This window comes from Hypomesus nipponensis, chromosome 3 (genome assembly GCF_054491055.1).
Source record: "Hypomesus nipponensis isolate SF chromosome 3, ASM5449105v1, whole genome shotgun sequence".
Classification (NCBI taxonomy): Eukaryota; Metazoa; Chordata; class Actinopteri; order Osmeriformes; family Osmeridae; genus Hypomesus; species Hypomesus nipponensis.
Window position 1 is genome coordinate 7,342,501 of NC_140363.1, and position 25,403 is coordinate 7,367,903.

The 25,403-nt window shown below is 42.6% G+C and overlaps 1 protein-coding gene across 13 annotated transcripts in view; it reads left to right on the forward strand.

The window, feature by feature from the left end:
* The window catches only part of nrxn3a (neurexin 3a), a 216,988-nt gene that overhangs the window by 161,119 nt on the left and 30,466 nt on the right, over positions 1 to 25,403 (forward strand). For all 13 annotated transcript variants that reach the window (XM_084674745.1, XM_084674707.1, XM_084674714.1 and 10 more), the window contains 2 exons: positions 9,086 to 9,267; positions 21,471 to 21,642. In XM_084674745.1, the coding sequence (XP_084530871.1) occupies positions 9,086 to 9,267; positions 21,471 to 21,642 (354 nt within the window). The remainder of the gene's footprint in view (positions 1 to 9,085; positions 9,268 to 21,470; positions 21,643 to 25,403) is intronic.

Below are 25,403 nucleotides of genomic sequence, written 5' to 3' on the forward strand. Positions count from 1 at the left end.
CGGTGCCGGTTTTTTTCTTCTTCTCCAGTGTGCAATGTTCTACACAAAACAAAGGATAAAAGTCACTTGCGCCAAAACTGGACTTGCTTTCCGGTCTGACTTCCATGCGGAAAAGCTCCACGAACCCATCAGATTGTGTGTGCTTGTTTGTTTGATAGATGTAGCCTTCTGACTTGTCCCAAAAAAGGCTTGTGTCACATAGTCAATGTATTCTTCACAGTCGAACGCACTGCCTGCAGTTTCCCCCTCCCAGATGGATTCCTTGTGCAACTCAGTTTTTTCCCTATCTTTCATGTGCAATTGCAAGCCACCGTCCCTCCTTTCTTTAATTTCTCATCCATTTCTTCTAAGCACAGCTTCAAAGGGAGAAGGGGTTTAGGAGAGTGACTGCTTTCACACAAGAGAAGGAAGAGGGAGAGAGGATAAAGAGACTGAGGGGGAAAAAGAATGAGGGAAGAGTAGCAGGCTGGCATCACAAACACGAACACTGAAACACTGTCTCTCTCTCCCTCTCTCTCTCTCTCACACACACACACACACACACACACACTAACACTGAAACACTTTCTCTCTCTCTCACACACACACACACACAAACACTAACACACAAACACTGTCACACACGCACACGTGATACAACTAACTGGCACATTAACGCTAAATACACACACAAACACACACTCAAATACAGACACATACACATGCAGGTGTGGTCACACACTGCGGCAGTGGAGTCATTGTTGTTTAACCGAGCGGAGGCCCCGACACAAAGACCAGCACTATCAGAGGCTCACACACAGCACCTGCTCTCTTTCCTTCTTCTCTTTCATTCTCTCTTTCTTTCCCTCCCTCCTTTTCTCTCCCTCCCTCCCTCCCTCCCTCCCTCCCTCCCTCCCTCCCTCTCTCTCTCTCTCTCTCTCTCTCTCTCTCTCTTTCTCTATCTCTCCCTCTCTCTCTCTCTCTTTTGCTTGACAGAGAGTATTCTACCCGTAATGCCAAGATGACAGAAACTGTGGGTAGGTGTGCGTTTTGTGTGTGCCTGTTTGCAGGGGACAATACTGGCAGCACACGCACAAGAACACACACCAACAACACAACCGTTTATCTGTCTCTCTGCGACAGCCCTGACTCCCCAGCACCTGGTCCCTGTATTATCAAACGGAAAGCGTCAAGATAAGCCGGCTCAAAGGAACTCTTGGAGCAGTGACTATGCAGCCCGGGCACCAGTGTCGCGTGGGCCCCCCCTTCCCTGTGGCTCGTTGCACTGCAGGAACCCCATCTCCGAAGCATTGGAACACAGGAGAGAAAAGACACCCCGTTTCCCTGCGGAGATAAACATCAGGCAGCCTCATACCAGCCCTCTGATCCACAACACTGAGCCCAACGTACTCTGAATAAAGGGAGAGGAGACATTTTGAGAGAGGAAAAGGCAGGGAGAGAGAATGGGGGTGGGGGGGGGGGAGGTATGCTGAGTGACTCAGACAGCGTGGGGATTATACTATCCCAAGCGCTTTGTATTATCGCTCTCTCTCTTTCTACTTCTATCTCTTTATCTATCTTTAACTTTCTCTAAATATCTCCCTCTGTGCTTCTTTGTCTTTCTGAATGTTACCGTCCTCGACAGACTCTGCCCCAATTACTAATTCTGCTAAGAGATGGATTTAATGTTGTCTATTTATTTTGAAATAAGCTAACTGCAACACTGGAACAGCCTGTGTAGGTTTCAACTAGTCCGAAATTACAGATTTGCATTTGGTTGCATTGTCCTGACTGACCTTTCAGTCCAACCAGTTCTCCGACACACAAACACACTCTCTGACCAACACACACAGACCCACACACGCATGGCGATTCTACTGGATATAAATATGAACTTTCATGTGTTTGTGTGTACGTGATAAATGTGTTTGTATGTGCTACATGCTGTGTAGTGAGACTACCTGCACAGTCCTTATAATAACACTGCAAACCCAGAGAAATGAGGATTTATTTGTCAATTACAGATAGATCCAAGGAAATAGACATTAAGTTGACACATACAGTACTGTACATGCACCCCACTGAATGAAATAAAATCTATTTTACTACAGCAGTAATGGCTAGCCCAATCCTCCTCTTTTTGTGGAATAGTACTTTTTTATATAACGAGTTCTCCAAGATGAAAGGCATTATTTACTTTTGAGTTGATTCATTTTTACATTTCTTATCATCGTCAGTTTGACAGTACGACAGCTCTATCCGTTGTGCCCTCGGTTGCCATACAATACGTCCCTTAAAAAAAAAAAAAGGCGTCCTAAATCAGAGCGCCGTGTATAATCACCGCTTAAAATGGACACACTTAAAAGAAGCAGGGTCGCACCTTCCACAAAAGGTCTGCTAGTAATTTGAGAGTTTGGTCTTGATATGACGTCAAATTATAGGCAAGTAGCACGCGTGAGTGTAAAAGTAGAAATAATGGTCTGTTATCGAGGGTGGACAATCAGTGTCACACAGAGTGTAGAGGAGTAGCGTTATCAGACAGAAAGCTTGGTCGTAGTTGTTGCCTTTTGTCTGCGGTAGGAAATGAGCCAGACTTGAGTTAGCTCTGATTTGCTGTTCTCTATTGTGGGCAAAATGGAGTGGGCCTACTGCTTGTCTCTCAAGTGAGTATAGGCATCGTTTCGTAACCTTTTGAGGTGTTTCGCAATAGGCCTACTGTTAGGATTTGGGGATATTCTTCGCAATTCATGCGAAGACATGCCGCATCGTTTTATGTGACAGAGGTTCGCTAAGGGTTCACTGTGTACATGGATACAGCTCGAATATTCATCAGTCAGCTAGGTGGGAAACATTTAGAAAAAGGTAATGAGCTCTTCCACCTTCTCTATCTCTGTCCCACAGTCTATCTACCTAACCGAAGTAAGACCCGCAAATCCACAACACAGAAGGCTTTTTTTTTTTGTCAGTTGCCTGTGAGGTGTGAGTAAGTTCATCGGTTCAGGCGATATCTCCACTCGTGCACTCCTCTCTCGCCATCATCGGAAAATCGTTTTCCGTTTGACGGCTCCCTCTGAAAAGAAGCCATTCTCCCTGCACCCCGGAACGTCGACCTTCCCCGTCACTCTCAATTTCCGAGGAGATAGGATTGAACTCGCTGTGCTCCGTTAATTATCCCAAACTACTGCGACTGGTCCGGTTGCTTTCTGCCGCTGGACTTCATTCGTAGAGGAGAAGTCCAGGAAAAGGCTCCTTTCCTCTCCACCTCGTTTTTCTCACTCCGTCACATTCTGTAAACAGGATTCAAACCCTTGAACCGTAGATGAAAAGGTTCACCCAAATGTACAGACACTGCAAGTGGAGAATTTGAACTGAACTCCTTAAAAAAAAGTGTAAGTCTATGGCCTTACTGTATGTCAACAGACATTCTTTACAGTGACACAATGGGAGATGAAAATGTATGGCCTCTCAAAAAGGACTGAATGATTGGGAAGACATTTTTGTGTGAGAGTTTTGTAAGAAGGCTATATTTGCAGAGGTAGGCCCTACACACTATTAAAATACACTTCTCTATTGGGGGCCCATATAGCCTACACACTTTTTTTATTCTAAGACTAATTGAATGCTAATTCTCACCGTTTGGGTTAAAAATGATATTGTTTGCCATAGAGAGATTTATTAATTGTTGAAATGAGTACAACATCAAATCCACCACCTCCTAACAGGTTCATAGCACCTTTCCTAACAGCAGTGTACCCAGAATTGCATTCCCTAGGAAGAAACTGCTGACAGTTTTTCTCTCTCTTAAAATAAACTGGCTCCAGCTGCCTCAAAATGGACGCCACAGCCCATTTGAAGCCACCTATTGTTGATTAGACACGGAAAGCATGACAGCAGCAGTTCTACAGTCCCAGGGCAAACCTGACTTCAGTGGGGAAGCCAGTAAACAGCACATTGTGCCGTAGCCTATGCCATCATCACAGTCTTTCTCATCTTCCCCCAACCCTAGTTCTGGCGGCCATTTTGTGCAGATGGCAACGCAAGCTGTTGGGCTGGACAATTTGTAAACAATAGAAAAGGCACCCAGCTGATCAAGCGGTATGAGAGACTGGCACAGATTGGGCTTGTGTCTCAAGGATTCCTTTGTCACTCAGCAAGGCTTTGAATCTACCATTACATAACCATTACATAACTTACGGTCAAGTATCGCCATAGCAATTCAAGTAATAGTCCTAGCAGTCCTAGCATTTAAAGGTAAATTTGAGGTTCAGTTTCATAGGACAGAACTACCTTGACCTCTGCTTCAGTAAAAAAAGAGATCAATTATTTTAATTGATTTAGAAAAACAGGTGCATTGCATGAAAGAGAAAAATGTGTCGTCCTTTTAAAAGAGCATGACTTTACAAATTAATATTATCGGAGATAAGAAACTGGAATTAATAGTTTTCATGTCTTCTGCTGGATCTCTGATTTACCTCAAAGGAAATATTGAAATGTATTTTTGGTCTGTCATATACACGTCACATCCTGTAACTGTTACGTATATTCCGCACTACTGGTAATAGACGGCCTATGCAAAGTAATGGATGACAGGTTTTTGTCTGTTTCTAACAAACACAGTCTCTGTCAAACACTAAACCTCCTTCCAGAAAGTAAACACACCCCTGGAAACCAGCGGCACCGTTTCGTTGAAAAGTTTTTTTTTTTTAGGTCTTGAGGTTGTGTCTGAAAAACTGCTCTATCAAAATCCCATCTCCACTCTCAGCCTCCCTGGTTTATCTCGTTTTCTATCACCACTGATGCTACATTGCCGTGGTGACACATTTGGTATTGCTTTAGGGCTCCCTCCTCATTCTCCAACAACCCCCCCCCCCCACACACACACACACCTTGCTTTCACCATCTATTTTGAGCTTGTATTTAAAGAAGCTACAGAATCTACAATAGCATTGTTTGGGGGAAAGTGTCAAACAAGAGTTCGGGGTTTAGCTTCTATTTATGTATATTTATCTAAATTGCATCAACACCGAACTGTTCATTCAGGAAAGGAATATTACTTCTATGGAAAAACATGTCCAATTGCATTGCATTCCTTCTTCCCTGGATTGAACACCTGGAAATTATTCGGATTATGAAAACACAGATCATATTCTGTGCATCATTATCCAGCATAGCTTTGCAGTACAACTGCCGTTCTTTTCTGTGTCTGTGTCTAATTGACCTCATTTCCAAGGCGTCAGTGTCCCTGTAATCATGTTAACTGCTGATTCATTTCAAATGGCTGACCGTACAACAGCAGTGTCGGCTACAGGCGTGTCATTTTGTCGCTGTCTCCCTCCCCCTCTGTCTCTCCTTCGAAACTCTTCTTCCCGACCATCTCTTGTGCCACTCTCAACTCTCTCCCTCTTAAACTCCCACTCCAATCAGTCTCTTATCTAAGGAGTGCAGGAATCCAATTGCTCAGCTGATAGATGTCAAACCTCTAGACTCCTGCTACACTTCTGCTACACTCTCGAGATCATCCCTTAAGGGGGCATGAACTGCTTAAAGCCTTCCATCGTGGATACCACAGGAATGCGGAATGTGTGTGTGTGTGTGGGTGTGTGTGTGTATCCATCTACTATCCATTGGAAATGAGTGGCACACAGGGGATCGGAACATCTGATATTATCAGGTTCAAAGCGGACCACCGCACGTTCTCATATTGCATGCATGGTGTTGCGGTGATCCAGCCTAGCTATGTTTGTTATTTACACGCCGAGAAATTCTGAGAAACGGGGAAATCGTATCATGTGATGTTCAAGTGGATGGATGCTCTATTTTTGCCCGTGGCTTGAACTTTAGGTAGAAGTTCCAGGAAGAAGGAGGGGCCTAGAAATGCTTTGATTCCCTTATATTGCTCTCCAGGGCTTCCTGACGGCACTAGTCCACCATCTTGTTTCCCACTCTGATTGAAGAATGTTTCCTATCTTTGGCCATATTTTGCATTGGTTTTACCTCAGCACAAGCTTGCAAATGCAGATTATTTCGTGAGATACATTGGCTTTTCATGTCACATCTTTGGGCTCCTACAACTTTTAAAAGAAGTGACGATAAGCTCAACTTTTTTCACCCTGCTCATTTATAGCCTTCCCACCTCAGAGTACTGTGAGGGAAGGCATGACTGAGGTTGTCGACAGCGCAAATTAATGCAAAACATTCACCTTGTGTCCTTTGTTTTTTATTTCTCCAAGTTTTGTCTTCTTCTGACTTCTTGTCAGGCTGTGATCCCCATTACTGGTTTGAATATGGAGGTTTACTTAATGCATTAGCATGACTTAATTAGAGGCACACATATCTTTATTTCGAAAAAAAGAATTATTCCATGGAACTATTCGTGCTTCGGGGTATTTCTTAAGATGAAACTGTTAACATTATTCATTTCCTTTGACAGCATGCCCTCTCTTACCTGAAATTCTTTATGAGAAAGGTATTTAAGTCATTAGCATTCACATCAGATGTCGCATTTATGCTTTCTAATAGCTTTTAAAAGCTTCAGCGCCATTGCGTGTCAATGCTTGTGACTGATTGCTAAAAGAACCCAGTGTTACTTGGGCACTGATGGTTTGCCTTAATTGAAAAAGTTTTTCACAGTTGGAAATAACACAAGCTTCCAGTTTAGCTGGGCTTAAAAATCCTAGCTGGATATAGTAGGAATGTGACACACTATACTAAATATTACATGCTGTATTATATTAGCAATACAATTACCATATGGTGTCTCTTTAATACTAGTTCTAATTATCTTTAATCCAGAATCCAAAACTAAAATAGAAATGTGTATACAGGAACCCTACTTATCATACAGACTGCAATTTTACATTACTGATGCAGTAAATAGATATATATATATATATATATTTTTTTTTTTTGTGTTAGTGCACCCTGCATTTATGTAGCATCCTTCATTCTTGTGACATCCAGCCCAGACATCTGCACTAAACCACGGGGCCTTTAGTTGTCGGGACTGCGCCAAGGCTTTCTCTATTACCAAAACAAACAATATTGTATGTGGTAATTAGCCTGTAATGAGTTTGTCATCCATGAAGCTATTAGCCATGGACAGAGCCTCTCACCCCAGAGCTTGGGAGGTCTGTCGCCCCAAGAACTTGGCCACTGGCCAACCCCATCTTGTCATTCTGCTGGCTGGCCCAATGTAAAACCGACTCCGTTTTCTGGGTGGAACTGAAAGAGGATAACAATTGCTTCCATTGCTTCGCACTTCAGTTATCCAGCATATATTCTGCCATTCTTTTGGGGACTAAAACTCAAAGAGGCTTTCACCTGTTCTTTCCACTATCTGAGATAAGTGAATAGATGTCAGCTAATTTCCTCAAAAGTGTCATACTTTTTCAGTTTCTGTCGTTTGATCCTCCATGTAATTGAGTGTAAGCGAAATGCCTTTTTCCTCATATGTTTACTTTTATCATTTTATCCTTAAACCTCTAAGATCCTCATTTGACAAGTCTATTCCAGAGCCAAGGGCCTCTTCATTAATTCATTGTGTAATGATTGCATTCATTTTTTAGCACTGGAGTGCAACCAAATACCTAATTTGGAAAGAAACTCCCTTTTTGATTGTTTTTTGTATCGGTTCCAACTCTTGAAGTAATTTTGATTATTGATTTTTCTGACTTACAAACATACACTCCAGTTACGTAAGAGAAGCATATATATGTATATCAATATATAGGAACATACACTAAACGACATATACTGTTGGGGCTTTATTGTGACAGGCTTTATCGTACAACTCTCAAAATACACCAGGACAAAGTTTTTGCAAAGATCTCACTGAGATGAAAAAATACCTTGTTGCCTGATAAAAATAGATATTTTTGTGACCAGAGGAGTGTGAGGCAAAACAGTTGCAAGTTGTTCAAATGTGAGTCTCCTTTCTCTCAAGTGTACACGGTCATGTGAGAAGGTGAAGGGTTGTGAGGGAGCTGAAAGCACCCTGTGCTCCAGGTGTTTCTAGTGGCCGTGTTCAAACTCGGGGCCAGATGTTCTACTTGACACAAAACTCGAGGGGACACGACACAGCCAGCTGGCCCTTCGCCTTAGAGCAAACACACACACACATACTCTCACACACACGCACACACACACACACGCACACACACTGCTCACGGACAACGCACTGTACTTAAACCCACAATTCCACTATTTTAGAGCACTCATATTTATAATTGCATTCACATATTACTTCTTCATTGATTCAATATTAAAGATGGGGAACATTTTGGATTGGCAAATTTGCTCGATTTTGCCTGTGAACTGGATTTCTGCTTTATCCAAAGGCAGTTGGGAGTTATATTTATCGTACAGGTCACAGTGTTTCCCCTTGGTGCTAAAAGGAGAGAATAAGCAGGTGAAATATGATTTTACTGACCCAGGTATGAACTTTACACGTAAAAACTATTTTAAGACCATATTGTACCAAGCAAGGCTGTGTATGTGTAAGAACAGGCCTATACTTTGTTTGGAAAGTTTTTGGCCTACTTGGCCAAACTTGATCAGATGAAGGAGCCATTTTAATGGATTTTTTTTCCTTTTCTCTTCATACACATTCTTCATCAGTTTCTGATGTTTAATACATGACTGGAGGGCATGGGTGGAGAATTGGTTCCTGTTGTTATTAAAAATGAACAGCGTTTCTGCTTCTGCATTGTCATGTACTAATTTTCTTGTTTGTCCATCAGCACTCAATCCTGTCATCTCTATGGGTGTGTGTGTGTGTGTCTGTGTGTGTTTGTATGGCACGTGTGCATGCATGTGCATGTGCATACGTGTGTGAATGTGTGCAGGCAAGGAAGAGATAGCCATGCTTCTCAAGGGTGAAATCTGATTTGACAGGAAATCAGCCGGCTGGTTGTTCAAGAAAACAAACCACAAAAGACTAACATGGAAGGAAAATACACCAACTCACACCTTCGTCAAACTCTTTGCTGAAGAGAGTATTTTGACAGGTGTCATTATATTACCCTCATTTTGACATAACTCTGTCTTCAGCTGTCTCTGTCTCCTGAGCCTCTCAACTCACCTCCTCTTCTTTCTGTTCTCTCCTCAGCCGGGACAACGTACATCTTTGGGAAAGGAGGAGGGCTGATAACATTCAGGTGGCCGGCCAATGAGAGACCCAGCACCAGGACGGACCGACTGACCGTGGGGTTCAGCACTTCGCTCAAGGATGGGATTTTGGTCAGGATAGACAGTGCCCCCGGCTTGGGAGACTACGTCATGCTACACATCGTAAGTGTTTCGCTTTCAACGATTGTGACTTTGATTCTTTTTTTCCCCCTCATTCATTCAGTTTTTTCTTATTTTCAACCTTTTTCTTTCATTCCTTACATATATATTACATTTACATTTAGTCATTTGGCAGACGCTCTTATCCAGAGCGACTTACAGTAAGTACAGGGACATTCCCCCCCAACGACACAACGTCATTTGGCACGGCCGGGAATCAAACTGGCAACCTTCACATTACTAGTACAATTCCCTAACCGCTCAGCCACCTGACTCCCTTCCTTCCTCCTTTCTTTCTCAATTTCTTACTGTGTATGAAAACAACGTAGTACTGCAGTGCAGTGTTTGCGGTACATGTTGCCATACAGTGTAACATAGTTCAGTTTCTGTGTTTACCCTGGAGACATGCGATGGCTTGCAAACACACGTAATAGGCACGCGCATGACTCAATAACCCTAGCCCTATGAGTAAGACAATGCTAGTGGGCGTGAATTTACGCTACATGACTGAAGCAGAGAAATGTCTGCGTGTGTCATGACTTACGAGCAACCATTGCAGTAATGGTTTATGATTGTGTGGCAGTGTATGATATATGCCCTTATGTTTGTGCATGGATGTTAATAGTTCAGCTAGCGTGTACTGTGTGTGTATTCCGCGCCGGTGGTCGTCCTGCTGTTTGCACAAATCCCATTGCATCACACCAGATTCCATCACTGCCTGATCCCAGGCCTTGGGAGTATCTTGGGATCCACACACACACACACCCACACACACACACACACACACACACACACACACACACACACACACACACACACACACACACTGCACAGTAATACAAATAGTCACAAGCCCACACAAATGCTGAACACTCAAATATAGATGGCAAGAGCAGATATGCACACAAGGACATGCACAAGTATCAGTCGCTCGAGCGACTGTCCTCAAATATTCAGACTATCACAGATACACAGGAGAATGTAATTTTTTAAAGGACATATTCTCTTGTTTCTTTGACCAAAGGGCTGTTGTCACGTTCCAACTAATTGGATTTGCACCTAATGAGTGACCTTGTACTAGTACGGACCACTGAATAAAGTTTTATGGCGGGAGATGAAGCAGAGAAGTCCTCTAAAGTCTCTGTCTCTCTCTCTTTCTCTCTTCATCCCTCCCTCTTTTTTCCTCCCTTTCCTCCATCTCTCTCTCTATTTTTCCCCTCTTCTGCTTCCCTCCCTCCATCTGTCCACTGATTTTATTGTGGCTCTTGAGCCCAGTCTGTTGGGAGCCCTCCGGCCCTAACGGGCGGTCAAAGCAATGGCACCACACCAGACCTCCATAAACTCCCTCCCTCACCACTTCACCTCACCCCAAATCGGGGTCTTTTTGCTGGGGAAGGGCAAATGGACACTGCCCCTGCCAAAATTGACTCAAATTTTGGAGGGCGAACCTGCCGTGAAGGGAATTGTGTTGCTCGCATGTCGTTATGGGGAGGGATTGAACTGTTGATGGATTCCAAATGTGGGCTAACAACATTTATGTTCATTTTAACTAAGCAAACATTCATAAATCATGTGCATATTTAGAATGGACAGACCCACCATCCCTTCCATTACTCGAGGGATGACTCATACACAAACAGTTTTGGAGTGAAACCACAACCAATTAAATGTGTTTATTTCACTCGAGCAACGAGCAGGTACTCACCAATTCACACAAACAATGAACAGTACAAGCATAATCGGTCACCTACTCTACCTTAAATAAAACACAGCAAATGCATCATTTGAATTGTGTTTTCAAAGGAAGCAACAGACTGAGGTTTAGTCCTCTCTGAGCCGGGGGACAAGCTGACTTTGGCCGGGCGGCCGAGAAGTGGAGGGTGGCAAGAAAGAGAGAGCGTGGGAGGAGGGAGAGGAAGGGCGAGGTGAGCAGCCAGATTGTCACCGATGGCCCCTGTGGGGACTGGAACAGCGTTTGAGCGTTTGCTGGTTCACGGTCGCCCCCGTCTCCCCCTCCCTCTGGCTGGGGACTCACGATCCACCACTTTTAAAGGGGAACATCCTTTTTTCATTTTCTTTACTGGAGCAGAGGTTTCCAGTAAGGTGGTCAAACACCTTACTGCAAATGTGGTCCTCGAGAAGGCAGGACGAAAACAATCTTGCGCCTTTCAAACACCTCAGAATGACAGCCTGGTCAGGTGAACAGGTCCAGATGAAAAGAGATGTGGTCAGATGAGGATCTAAAATGTGATTGCACAGGCTAGAACCGTGTGCAAAAGTATAGCAGCAGAAGGCAGGGTAGCACGCAGTTCCTACATGATGAGTTCAGTCAATTAAATCAAGTCAGTTTGCAAATTGGGCCTTTGACACGTGATTAAAAACACTACTGGCTGTAATGACCTACGGATGGCCATGTTGGCGACCATGTCTCACATACTTTTGAAAATGTGTTTCTCTCATGGCTACCACATTTTAAATGAGCGACACATTAGTTATCCCAAGGTTTATTAAGAAAGGACCAATTGTTGGCTCTGGTCAGACTGGAAAGCAATGCCCAAAGAGGCGAATAGGCGAATACTTCCAAACAGAACGAGAAGTCAAACCAGAATCTATGAGCCCAAATTGAAGGCATTATTAGCCTTCACACCTCATTACAGCAACAGTGGCTCACTGCCGCTCACAAAACTTAGCGAGCCAAAGGCAACATCTATCACGGCTCGGGTCGGAGGAAAGCCGCTGCGCGAGCGGGCGCTGCCTCTCCTCAAGCCGAATCCATCGACCCTTCCCTCGCACGTCTGAAGATACATCATCACGAGACTGGCCTTCCTGCCAAATAGGCCATCTGCTTACCCGCTCCCACTCTGCCAAGGTGTCGTTGGTTGGCAGAAGTCTCCTTCTCTTTTATGCTCTCTCTCTCTCTCTCTCTCTCACCCTTTTTCTCATTTAGTCTTTCTTGACGTACCACCTCTGTCTTTCTCCCAGTCTGCTTTGTTGCCTTTTTTAAACCACCAAGACAGCCCCTTATACACCCTCCCACCCCTGCCCGCGTCTCCCCCACCTATCCTTTCCTTCTCTCTACTTCTTTCAGGTGCACAGTCACAAATATCCACAGTTGTCTATATTTTGGCCAAATCAAGTCTTTTTTTTTTTTTACTGTTGCCTCTGTTCTTTTCCTCTCTTCTTCCCTCCTCTTCAACTAACAGAATACTAATTGGATACATTTTCAAACGGAGACCCTCTGAGAAGTATTTAGACACTTTTTTTCTTCCTGTAATCGGCCAGCTGAGATGATCGTACCGCGACACATTGGTTGAGGGGGAAATGCTATTGATAGTCATGAATGCCTCTGCTCTTCTTCCTGTGCAGCATGACAGGGAGGGTGTGATTAGGATGCAAACTAAATGTGTCTACAAATTGGCTACCGCTCCCAGAATGGGAAGAGTTGAGCTTTTTGCTCGGGCAGTTGGGTGAAAAAAAATTCCAATCTACCTCTAAGTACAGCTCTTAAAAGCCCATTATTTTTCAGCTGTGGCCTGCATTTAGGTATTCAATGTGTATTTCTCTCGCTCGCAATAATCAGTTACCAGCAGTCCTTTATTTCATTTTTTTTTCCATTCTTCCCTTACCGGTCTTGTGGGGTCACATGTTATGTTTTTAAGCCACAACACCAACACACCTCATTATCATCAAATTATTGAACTATTTTAGTGGTGTTCAGCACACCTTTTGTTTACCCTCCCCAGCACCGTACAGGGATCTTCAAACAGTCTAACTCTCTCCATAAACACTGGTTAACGTTATTACACACGGCTCCTAAATGGTTGAATCCATTGAAAATGAGACAGTCCAATCTGTAGAAATAAGAATCGTTATCTGCTCATTTTGCTTACATTGGCAGCTGGAAGAACACAAAAGGAGTTCAAGTCAAAATAAGCTCGACAATAACATCCATTGGCACTTTGCGCCTTCGAAATGAAATACTAAGGGGGAGAGATCTAAGTGTACAGGAAATCAATAGTGTTGATCTGTTCTAATCAGCCAGGACCATAACTACACTTCGCTTCTTGATTTTCAATCTGCTGGAACACCTCAGCTGTAGAGACATCAATATGCCGTTGGGCCCTCTGTCTCTCCAGCTTTCGGCAGGAGAGAGGAGAGAAGTTGCACAATTACCCTCTGCTCGTTTAATTTCTGTTGTGTTTCATCTAGGGGGGACAAGAGTTGCCATTACACAGGTGTGGGGGTTTGACAGTTTGGCTTGTACTCATCCCGCTGAAAATAATCTTCCTTCATTAGAACACACCTGGTGAACGTCCCCTTGTTGCTTTCATCCAGTGGGTTCTGTCGAAGTACTGTTCGGCTGGGATGAATGTTCTTCAAGACCTTATACGGACAATGCTAAGTTGCTCCTTTACGCAGTATTCATGGTTGAGTTGTAATTCTGTTCGTAGCCACACAAACTCTTCTTCTTCATTTTACATTCAATAGATTTCTAAGGTGTAGAACTATCTAGAAATAACGCTTATTTTTAAGTGTTCCCCCCAAAAAAGTGTGACTCTTCTGCATTATACAGTAATGGAAGTTTGAATTGCATTTGAGGGAGAGAATTACAAATGACAGAATTTACTAGCATAACAGACATGGACACACCATTATCGGAGCTACACATGGCCAAAGTTTGCCGGTACCTGGGGTCAAACCCCTGCCACCTCTAACTTCTCAAACGCACTACCTCAATGAAAGACTTGCGATTGGCTGGCAAGGGTGGCCTGCATACATACCTGAGGAGTGAGTCTAACCGATCTACACCGGGTTCACCAGCAATGTCAAGACAAAGTACAACAAACGACATGGCATACAAAAAATACGTGGACATCTTCTATGTCACTTTGCCCAAATCTCTCTGAGGTTGTATTATGCTTGGTACTGCCTCAGTGTCAAAGCAACCTCAATTATAAGCAGCCTGCTTTCGGTCATGCACAAAACACACGCGGCCTCTTCGACAGAACACCCATAAGTTAGAGGTTAAATGCACACGAGGCCCAACAAAGACTGAATCAAGTACTTTCAGAGGGTCTTTCCCTTTTGTGTCTATCCACCCCCATCTCCCACCCCCGACTAATCTGGCTTTAATCTCAATTAACTCTGCTGTACGAATCAATACTTTATGGTTTAATATTACCCACTAATGCTGTTTGAAAATCAGATGTGCCCTGGTGGTGAGTCACCTAATGCATTACAAACACACTTTCACATGCAAATATGCTCAAGAACTCCTACACAAATACACACACACATTAACATATAAAAGCATACATAATCTTACAGAAACACACTAGCACACATGATTAGTAATCATAACGTTCTCAGAATACATGGCTTGGCGAGCGATGAGTGTATACGTTATACTCCTTATCATCATTTATAAAATCATTTCAGGATTTGACAGCATCTTATCATGTTCTGTATACTATGAAAGCGCCCGACCTTGCACACTAAACAGAAACACACACACACACAAACCATCCTTACATATCCTAGACTTTTCAAATGGGTTGGGCAAGAGCTTTGTAATGAGATCCCCCTGGGGTATATTTCTGATCTAGAAGTTGTATTCAATGGAACTGGCGGTTTAGAAAAACAAGGATTTTTATTTTTAGTAAAACCAGAGTGGAGATGGAGAGCGAGAGAGATGGAAAAATAGTCATGGCCACAAAGGTCAAGCACATCGCAGCCTATTGATCGGCAGGTTCCAATTCTGGGGTTTAGGGACAAACTCGGTAAAGTCTATGAAAAAAGTCTAGGGAGGGGCAAGTGTTCCGGACGGCGTGCCTTAAAGCTAGTTTCAATTTCACTGGCCAATCAATTTCAATCTTTTGTCCCTTGCCATCATGTAGTTTGACTAGCATTGGCAGATACTTACTGTAAAAGGCAAAACTAAAAATACCATAGGTTCTTTGATACATTGACATTGTGACAACAGCGTGTCGGACGAAAGCGTACAAGCCGATATTCTGTTGCTGTTGATGAAGAAAGTGTATGTTCTGTCTCGTTCAGTTGAGCTCTGGATTTTCATAAGTAAATGCAATCAGCAGATTGGGAGAGAAAACCAAACCTCTGAAAATAATTGACAAAACAACACCAGGCTTAGGTCTCCATCATGTCTCTCTCCACTCTGAAGGCCTGAGGACCATCTTTTATAGGGCACAAGAATGTAAACACAAATAGTGACAGTCAGGCATTTATGTGTTTCTCTGTAACAAGTCACAGAGAAAGATTCAAAGCTACCAGCGCATGACCACTCTCAGGGCAGAGAGAGATCATAGGTGGAGCTCTCCCAGTAGTCATCACAAGAGACGTTTCCACAGTACTTTTTTCTGATTGTGGACATCTACTCAGCCTGACACATAGACACAATCAACTGTTATCAACAGCAAACTCACATGAGAACATACTAACTAGTATCCAGTGACTAGTTCTATTGATAAGTGAAGAACATAAGTGCACTGGAAATCCTGTTCCTCCCACGCTGTCTTCTGGGGTTTTAGCCCCACGCAAGTCACCTTTATTTGGGTGACATTGCACACAGAAAAGCTGAGGTGTCAGTTTCACACTCCTTCAAAAAGCAGGAGAAAGCTGGAGGAACATCTCACAGGAAGAGTTCTTCAACAAAATAAGAAGTTTTTTGAAAGTCAACCGCTGTCTCCCAGGCATCTCACAGGCCAACAGCTTCAAGCACAGCACAATACTGGTCAAAGGAAGCAAGTATCAGTTTTAACTGTGGCGAGAAGACTTCGAGCTGCATGCTTGAGTCGCAGAAAGAAACCCATAGATAAAATGGCTTAAAAAAAGAGGCTGGCCAAGAAGCACTAGCAGTAGATGAAAACTGGAAGAAGGTCTTGTGAATAGATGAATTGAATTTGAAGTCTTTGTACAGCATGGCTGTGACTGACAACAGTCTACAATGAAACATAAAAAAAGGCTCACTGGGAATACATTTGCCTCTTGCACGAACTGTGAGTAGCTGAATAAGGTGGGCCTAAGGTATTGTGTCAATCATAGTGGTGTTACTTGGAGAAACAACTATTCTGGTGGCACACCGTGTAAAAAGTTTGAGAATCACTGCCCTATGGTAGACACCTAGTTTGTCAAAGGTTCATCCTACTGCAAGATAATGACCCAAACAATTCCAACAGGGAGTCAGATATATCTCAGAAGAAAAGATTAAGACGGTAGGGTTTATATCAATGTTTGTATGCAGTAGATACAGGACGATTACTGTATCTGTATGCAAGTGTATGTGCACATTTGTTTCCCTTTGTAGGTGGCACCTTCTTTGGCATAAAGTGTTTGAATGGAAGAGAGTCAATGTAGGTACGAGGAGGTCTCGTCTATCATTGAGCGAGGATTGTGAAGCCAGAGATTTGGGTCAGAACGACTTTACACAATAGAGAGAGGGGCAAGACCAATTCCAACTAGGTCGGACAAAATTACCTATTCTCAGGAAAAGATGGTGAAAAAGAGACGAAAACTGAAGAGATACAGAGGGAAATCCTGTGAGAGACAGAGATGCCTCAGTTAAAATCCAAAGGATAAGACTTGGGTGTTATTATTACCTATTTTTAACTTCATAGAATCCCAGCACCTTCAAACACTTCCTTGAACTTCTTCCACTTGCCTCTGAGATCCCTTTCCTGTCCATCTGTCTGCTGTGTCATTCTTACCACTTGATTGACAGATCACACAGAACCTTGTTTACTTTGAGCACCAGAAGTAGTTAAAACAGCCACGAGCAACTTTGAAGACTTCAGTTTAGTCTGTTGTTTTTTCATATCCAACAATTATGGTACTATTTGTAAAATTGTATTCAAGAAACTTTCAGAAGATGTTGTCGTTCTCAGGGAAAAGAAAAAATGCGTAATCCAAGACTTCATTTTCTGTCATGGATGAGAAACCTGTCTCTAAGTAGGCCTGAATAACATTTCCATCATTTCATTCCAACCTGCCCTGACTGTCACACGGTTTTCCTTGATGCTGTCTGGTCCCCCTTACACTGACACTCTAACTTCCTTCTTGTGTTCTCCCTCCTCATCTGGACCTTTTGCCAGTATGTATTATGGACTTGTGTAAGCAAACTAGTTGCCCCCCCACCTACGTCACCCCACTCCCCTTCATTTTGTCCAACCATACACCCTCAGCGTTCTTACAATGTCTCGGCTGTTGTCTGTTCCTCATTTAAACGCATTACAGTACACCACTTCAGGAGAACAAATGGTCAAAGGTCATTGGAGCACACAGACTGACACACAAACCGAGGAACACAGGCCAAAAAGAAACGCTGTGCAAGAAGACATGGAACGCAGAAAGGACAAACAACACTGTCAATCGACTCCACCCCCCCATCACCTCCATGATCAGCGGTGCTAACCCATTAGCTAATGTTATTTTGCCTGCCTATGGCCACAATCACCCCCACCACCCCCGTGAACTGGCTTTGTCAGATATGCTGTGTTTCCACAGCCCCTGTGGATGATACCGGTGGCAATTACTTGATGTGCTCAAAAAGAACAAAAATGAAGGGGGGGGGGACATGTTCGCTGTTAAACTTTGGGACCCTAAAGTGCACTACCCCCGCACAAGGGCTGCCCACTTACAGCCCTATCATGCCTCAGGTATCATTATGGCTGCCGGGGTAAAAGCAACACACAAAAAATCAGAGTCATCATGCTCTGGTTAAGATGACTCTTTGTGTGTTTTCCTCATGTCAACATATTTCCCACCGCCCATCAGCCTCTAACAGCACAAACTCCAAAGTAACAATAGCTGGTTGGTTTGGCTGACTCTCTGTATGTCAAAAATGTGACTGTAAAAGTAGCAAATAGTCGAGATGAGAATACTTTTAATTCATAACATTAGAGCCAAATTTAGTAGAAAATATGAAGGGTGCTTCTTCAGTTTAATAGTCCTACCCTCTCCCTACCTGCCATTGGTTTCCCCTTGATGTTTACATTTTTTTAAAATCTTTCTTTCTTTTTTTGTATCCTACTCGCTGTCTCTCTGACTCTCTCCCTCTCCTCAACTCAAAATCTTTCTAACTCTCTCTCTTTCTCCCTCTCTCTCTCCTTTGCTCTGCGTGACTGTCAATCCAGTAAATTCACAGCAGATTAAAACTGCTTGGCATCTGCCTATGTTTTGCAGTATGCTACCCGCCTTGGCACAAACTGAGCAACAGCGGCAGCAGCAGGAACAGGAACAGCAGCCAGTGAATTAAAAGGCTCGTTCTGCCTCATCAACACGTTTGATATCTTCATAAACCACAGCACAGACGCCAGGAACTCCTGGAACACCCTTGGCGAATTATTCTCCAGAATCTTCTGCATCCCTTTCCTGTGCTCTTATTGACCAGCTAATGGTCCTGGAAGATCTTGAGAGTTAAAAAAGCTTAGGTAGATAATGTAGGTTCATTGGTGGTGTGTCATTTGGTTTTCATCCACCAAGTCTGTGAAGGCCGGACCACGTGTGGGTGTGTGTGTGTGTGTGTGTGTGTGCAGGTACCACATTCCAGTGTAGGATGTTCTTTTGTTTTTGTACGCTTTTTTGCTCAAATTGGTCTGTGTGCTTTTCTGTCTGATTGGGAGTGAGTGATAACTGTTTTGTTTTGTGAACCTTCTATTTGCGTCAGATGGAATTACTGTAAAGCTTAGGAGAAGAAAACAACGATGCTCAGGTGCTTGCTGATGGCATTGAGGCTGATGCCAGTGTGACTGTATCCTTTCACTTGCTCTCTCTCTGGCTCACACCTAGAAAAGTAATTGTCCGTCTCGACTAGCGGATTGACCTTCAATAGAAACACACGTGTGCACAATGTCACAAGGACCTAGAGAGCAATTTCAGGTGGCCTAAACCTCGACAGTTACAGTTTGCGCTGTCACAAAAGGAGTGCCAGTGTCAAATTAAGGCACACCAGATGGAAAGTGGAAAACAAAGGGCGCGCAGTCTATATTATTAATGAGTTGTGGTCTAACCATTTCCAAATGCATGATGTGATCACTGCATCTCTGCATTGGATTTGACCGGTAAACCCTTTCATCCGCCGACACATTTTCCAGCTGTACATAGTAAACTATGACTTCCTAAAGTGTACTGTACACTTATGTTAGATTGGGTCACATAAAGGTCAACAAACCGAAAAAGCTTTACTGTTAAACCGTGAAACCGACAACTCATAATTACTGCCTCTATTGACAAATGGAATAGGGTGGGGAGCTAATTCTTGCCAATTCAATCAAACTCATTTGATTGAATATGAACTTTTTTAAAACAAAAAAATCCTTGCAGACCATAAAAAGGAGCAACTGTTTTAGGATTTACAAAGTGACACACGGAAAGATATCTAAGTAGCTCCCCCTGTTTTAAGATGCTAATAGAGTTATTACAGCACATCTTCTTTCCATTAAAATCCCTCCTTCTGTCACCCCAAGTGATGTTTTCAGCTTTTTGGGTCTGTTAAAAGTTTTGTTAAGAGCTTGTTGTTTGAGCTGCCTGTTCGATATTAGCATCCTATCCAATCCTAGCTGAAAAAAAGCAACATGATAAATTCATGACAGTATGTGTTGAAAAAAAATATGAACAGTGATTACCGAAGTAATGTAGGTGCTTGAAAAAAGTATACTTTGGAAATACATGTGCATTGGCATGTTGCACACAGCTAATTAGGAGGTAAAACAATATATCATCTGCCCATATAAGACCCATAATTGGGCCTTGCGGTAAGGACATGACATTGTTTGGAACCAGGGAAATTAGGACAAATCATCAAATCATGTTTTTGATCATGTTTTTGATCAGTGACATTGACTGACCCCATCTTTACAGATGAAACAATCGTCACCTGGGCTCTACTTCTGTTTTCAAGGAATAAAGCAAGTCCCTAGTACATTATCAGCTAAATACACAGGCTCTCAAAGTAAAGGCTGTTACATTTTAACCACTTATCAATTTTGCTCAGGTAATAGCATGAAATTTCCTCCCTCATAAGGGCCGGACCTCAGCGCTCTGAGGAAAAGAAAACTGCTCGCTGCAGGCATCTGTATCAGTGAATGGACTGAATACACTTAAATTAAGGGGGATATAATCCCTGATGATAGGTTGTGTTGGCTTGGTCTGGTATGCTCTTTGAAGCAGATCAGATTTCATGGTCATGTATTTGCTTTTTTTAGGCAAATAAATCCTTTCAAATTGTCAAAAATCATGTGTGTTTTATTCACAAAGCAGTTTCATCGAAGGGAGGTTTTTAAAATGATTTATTTTGTATTCATTTTCTGCTTTTATTTTTACCCCAAACTGCACTCAGCATGCTAAATAGACTGAATTAGACTAAAACTACCAAAGCTTCCATGACTAGACTTTTCCAAAAATAGAGGAGAGTAGACATCGTGTAAAACGTCTACACTTCACACAACGGAGATGATGGGTGGGTGTTATTTTCGGAAAGCTCCTTGATGTTACACAAATGTGGAAAAAATGTCAAAAAGAAGTGAGGCAAATGTCTGTGATCAAAAAGTCATGCTACAGGCTAAGATATATGAAGTAAAAGTGTTCTCTCCTTTGAATCTGCCCGGAATTGCATGGCAGAAGATCTAACAAAAATGCATTAGCCTTCTACATTTAGATACTTTTTCATCTTTTGAATTATCTAAACGCTCCATGTAACAGTATAATATCATCCTGGTTACAATTTTATGGTGGTAGTGTAGTAACAGCTTTTGCTGGATAAATAATTCCCTCTGCGTTTTATTCAGACCTTTCGTATGAGTTCCTCCCTTGCTTTCTGTAATATGTCAACAAACTTGTCTGTGTAGCCTCAATAAGTTGTGTTGGAGATGCCTCTTTGCTTTGTATACTGTTGTAAGGTTGTAAAATGTGAAACGTAAAGTGTAGTGACACACATCTCTTTCAATGCTGCAGTATACTGTATCAAATATAACCTTATACTTTTTTGTCATAGAACACCATTCTAGATGTGGTTAACTTCAGCACTAAGATCATTTTTGTGTGAGATCTATATTTATTTAGTCATTCAAAAATGGAAACAATTACACAATCAATTAATAACTGTGCATGCCTGAAAAAACATTAGGAATGTTTAGGAAACTGAAAAAATTCAGTGGTTTAAATGACTTTTCATTGCTCTTCCCCTACTCCAGCAACAAGGGAAGATCGGAGTTACGTTCAACATCGGCACGGTGGATATCAGCGTGACGGAGAACAGCATGCCCGTGAACGACGGGAAGTACCATGTGGTCCGCTTCACGAGAAACGGGGGCAATGCCACCTTACAGGTGGACAACTGGGCCATCAACGAGCACTTCCCTACAGGTACAACCCATGCGCCTCACAAGACACATGTCGTCACCAAGGACATTGTTGGTAACCCGCAAAGGAACATGACAGTTTGCAAATGTAATGAAACACTTTTTGGACTGCGTTGGTAAGCAGCAGTTGCTGGCAATCAGAAATGTACTACAAGCTACAAGCTACTCACAACAAATAAACAATTTTAGTTTGATAATTGCTTATCAGGAATTACATCTAGTCTCCTGATTCTGCTTTTAAATAAGTTCCTTGCAGTCAAGGTTGAAATCTAATGTCATGCAGAATCATTATAAAATTGCTAACCCACACCTGAAATCAAGAACGGCAAAATTTGCTATGGTTGAACTTTCCAGAGATAAAATCAACACACATCGCTTTCCCACAACATAATCCTTTAGGTTCTCCCCTCTAACTTAAACACAGTTACACTTTAAATGCCTGCATTTGAAAGAGTGGGGACGTATGTTTGCTATTAAGACCTTTTAAGAAAAAAGACTGTGAAGACTGCTTGCTCCACTCATTGAAACTTGAGCTGAATACAAATGTTGTGTGGCTTGGACTGCATGCAAAGCCCCAAGAGTCTCTTCATTCAGAGTAGCACTCTAAGCATGGCAACCATTATTTTATGGTCATTCTGTCTGTTCCGATATTCACTAGTCTCTCATTCCCCCTAGTTTTTTTACCAGGCAATGAGCATGTCAAAATTAAAGTCAGTGAGACACCCCTGGGAAATATAACAAAAATGCAACAACAACAACAAACAACTAACTTGCAAGTTACCGGTTAAGACAGACATTAGTTTCATAGCTACAAAACGCTTTCTCACTACACCACTCCGACCAAGAAACGTCCCCACAGGGATTGTCTTCTCTTCAAGCTGCCCCGAGTAGCTCTGAGGGGGTCGGCGGAGCCAGAAACCTGACAAGTACACTGGAAGTGAGTACACCTCCCGTAAGAGTTGCCCCCCCCCCCCCGTCCTCCCTTTTTACCTGCCACACATGGAGACAGACTGCACAGCGGAGCTGCGATCTCCTCCGTGGCTCTTAGCCTTGCCACAGTCACTCACATTAATTCTCCACACAGCTCAACACGGCGGCCTCATTATTTCAACACAAACAAGCGCGGGATTTTTGACGGGAGCACAGGCCTGGGAGCGAAGTCACTGTGCATGAAAAAAATCACTTCCCCTGCCTAGCTCTCTCTCTCTCTGTCTCTCAATGCCGCTCTTCCTTTTTCCTCTCTCGCGCTTCCTCACAGGCCGGCTATGCAGTTGTTGGAATGACAGATTACAGTACGTCTTAACAGGTTAAACTCTCCACATCCGTATAGCTGGTGACTTCAAACAAAATCCCAACGTGGTTTAAAAAGTAACTGGTAATTAGTCTAGATATTTGATTGGTGTTGTCATGCTTTGTTTTTTTAATCCAAAATGAGCTGTTAATTGTATGTTAGGAAAACGCTGTCATTTAATCATCATCTTTCTCCTCATGTAATTTCAATGCCTTAACAAGATATTTGCGAGTGAGGCACTTACCCAATGGAGAGTGGTATTCCACTTGAAAGGCCTTTAGTTTCTCACTTCTACCAGAACATGAATACAGGAAAAATAATCCAACAACACCAGGAATAAGGGAACCAGACACTTAAAGTATACGTTGACCCGCTGGTTCATTTGTCAGGCACTCCATGTTCACTGAGTTTGCCTAGCTCCAAGTAGCCCTGAAAAATCAATGTTCTACCACGGGTGGAGCTGCATAGGTTGATGTGGTCTGGCCTCAGCCGTGAGGTGGACTCCACAGTGGAGGTGTCTGAGGCAATGGTTCTGAATGCAGTATGAATTGAAAGCAAAGAAGAAGCACAGTATGTTTGATGATGTTGTGATCTTGTGAACATCTCTTAGAAATTGAAGTACTGAATGTGATGACATGTTTGGTAGTGTCATTAAATGAACATCTTGATTTAAAATCTAAACTTGCTGTTCTTATCTGAAGATAAATCCTAAAAACAAAACAACTCTAAATATACCTTATTCTTACTGATGGACTTTTTCCGTCCACAAACCATTAAGACATAGATGGCAACAACAAACAGACAAAGTTGCCACTTAGACATATGGAAGACGCTAAAGGTTTTCACAATAACTGCAAAGTTTTTGAATGAAACTTTTAAGTATGTGCAGCCTTGGGACAATAAACCATATTAAGTCTAAAGATGGGGGAAATGTACCAAGGTGTTAGGCATTAATGGCATTGGAAACATCTGCTCTTTATTTTCGTAATGCTTGGAGGTATTAATCCTTAATGGATCTGTCGCCCTCTTTTAGCCAAACCTGCTGATCGCCAAGCTATTAAAACTCACCTCAGTCTGTGTCTCAAATATTTTTCAGGGGGAGGGAAGGACACATATTATTGCTTTTCTCTGAAGGCTTTAAAAGAGGCTATCAATCAAAATCAGTAGACTCTCATCTCCAAATATCAGGTTTATATTCCCTTCAACCCATACCCTGATTTTGAAATGAATCATTGGTCAACATCAGGAATACTGTGGAAGCAGATACATTTTCCAAACCATGTCGTTTCTAAAATGATTATCATCCCGCCTAATTAAGTCATCTGAACTATCGTCAATACCCTAATTAGATGTGGCTCGTTGTTAAAAACTGCCCTAATGATCAACTTTGAACGCCACTCATCTTTTCTGTCAGGTACAATCTCTTCTGAAGAGAGCACAGAGCTAACCAAAAACACCTGCTGACTCATAAACGAAGATACTAAAGCGCACGACCTTCATTACGGTTGGGCCAGGAGCCATTTCTTAGATGACGGGCGCTTTTTGTCCAGCAGTTCTGGACGGCAGCCCAGAATCTGAGAGACCAAACTAGATGTACCTGACCACTCACCCTTATTCTCAACGGACATCTGTTATTGTACCTTTTTTCAAAATATATTTTGGGAAAAATATATTTTCCCTGCCTTTTCCCTGCTTAGCTGTATCCTCTTTTCCTCTCCCATCCCTCTCACAACTCTTCACGGTATGACCACAATACACAATCCATGTTTTCACCGCGTTTTTCAACACCACATTTCCAGCTGCATCCTTGAATTCAAGGCTATATCTCAATCTAGTTGTCTTTAACGGCAACATCTGTGCTACTGTATAGGAATCATTAGTGCCATATTCACATGCTACCCATACCCGTCACTTGTGCGTTCTGTTATTTGTTGCAAGAAAGATTTTCATAATCGCTCAACACAAGCCAAAATAACATGAGAACATTCTTTCAGAAGTTTGTGTGTGAAATGTGGGTGATTGGTGAATACAACAGATAAGACCAAGAAAATAACGGAATCACAGCAGACACAATAGAGGTTAACAATAGAGGGATAATCATGAAGGGTGCAATAAAGAGTAAGAATACGTCCAACCAGGAGACAGATGTAAATATGTTCAAACGTCAACATACATAACATGAAAGTGGACAAGGCACCGAATCTTCCAAAGCTAGTACCATGATGTGTCTCCTCCTATATCCACTCGCTCCCCAGGTCTCAGTGTCAGTAACACTACAGGACTACAGACAAAATAGCAGACGATTATTTCCACAATGGGCTTCTCTGTCTGGTTACCTGGGTTACCATGAACTAAATCCCACCAATGTTCCTTCCCCAGTATATAGCAGTGAAATTGCAGGATCATTTTGTTACCATCAGGGTTGTGTGTGTGTGTGTGTTTGTGCAAGTGTGAGAATGTGTATGTGCATGTGT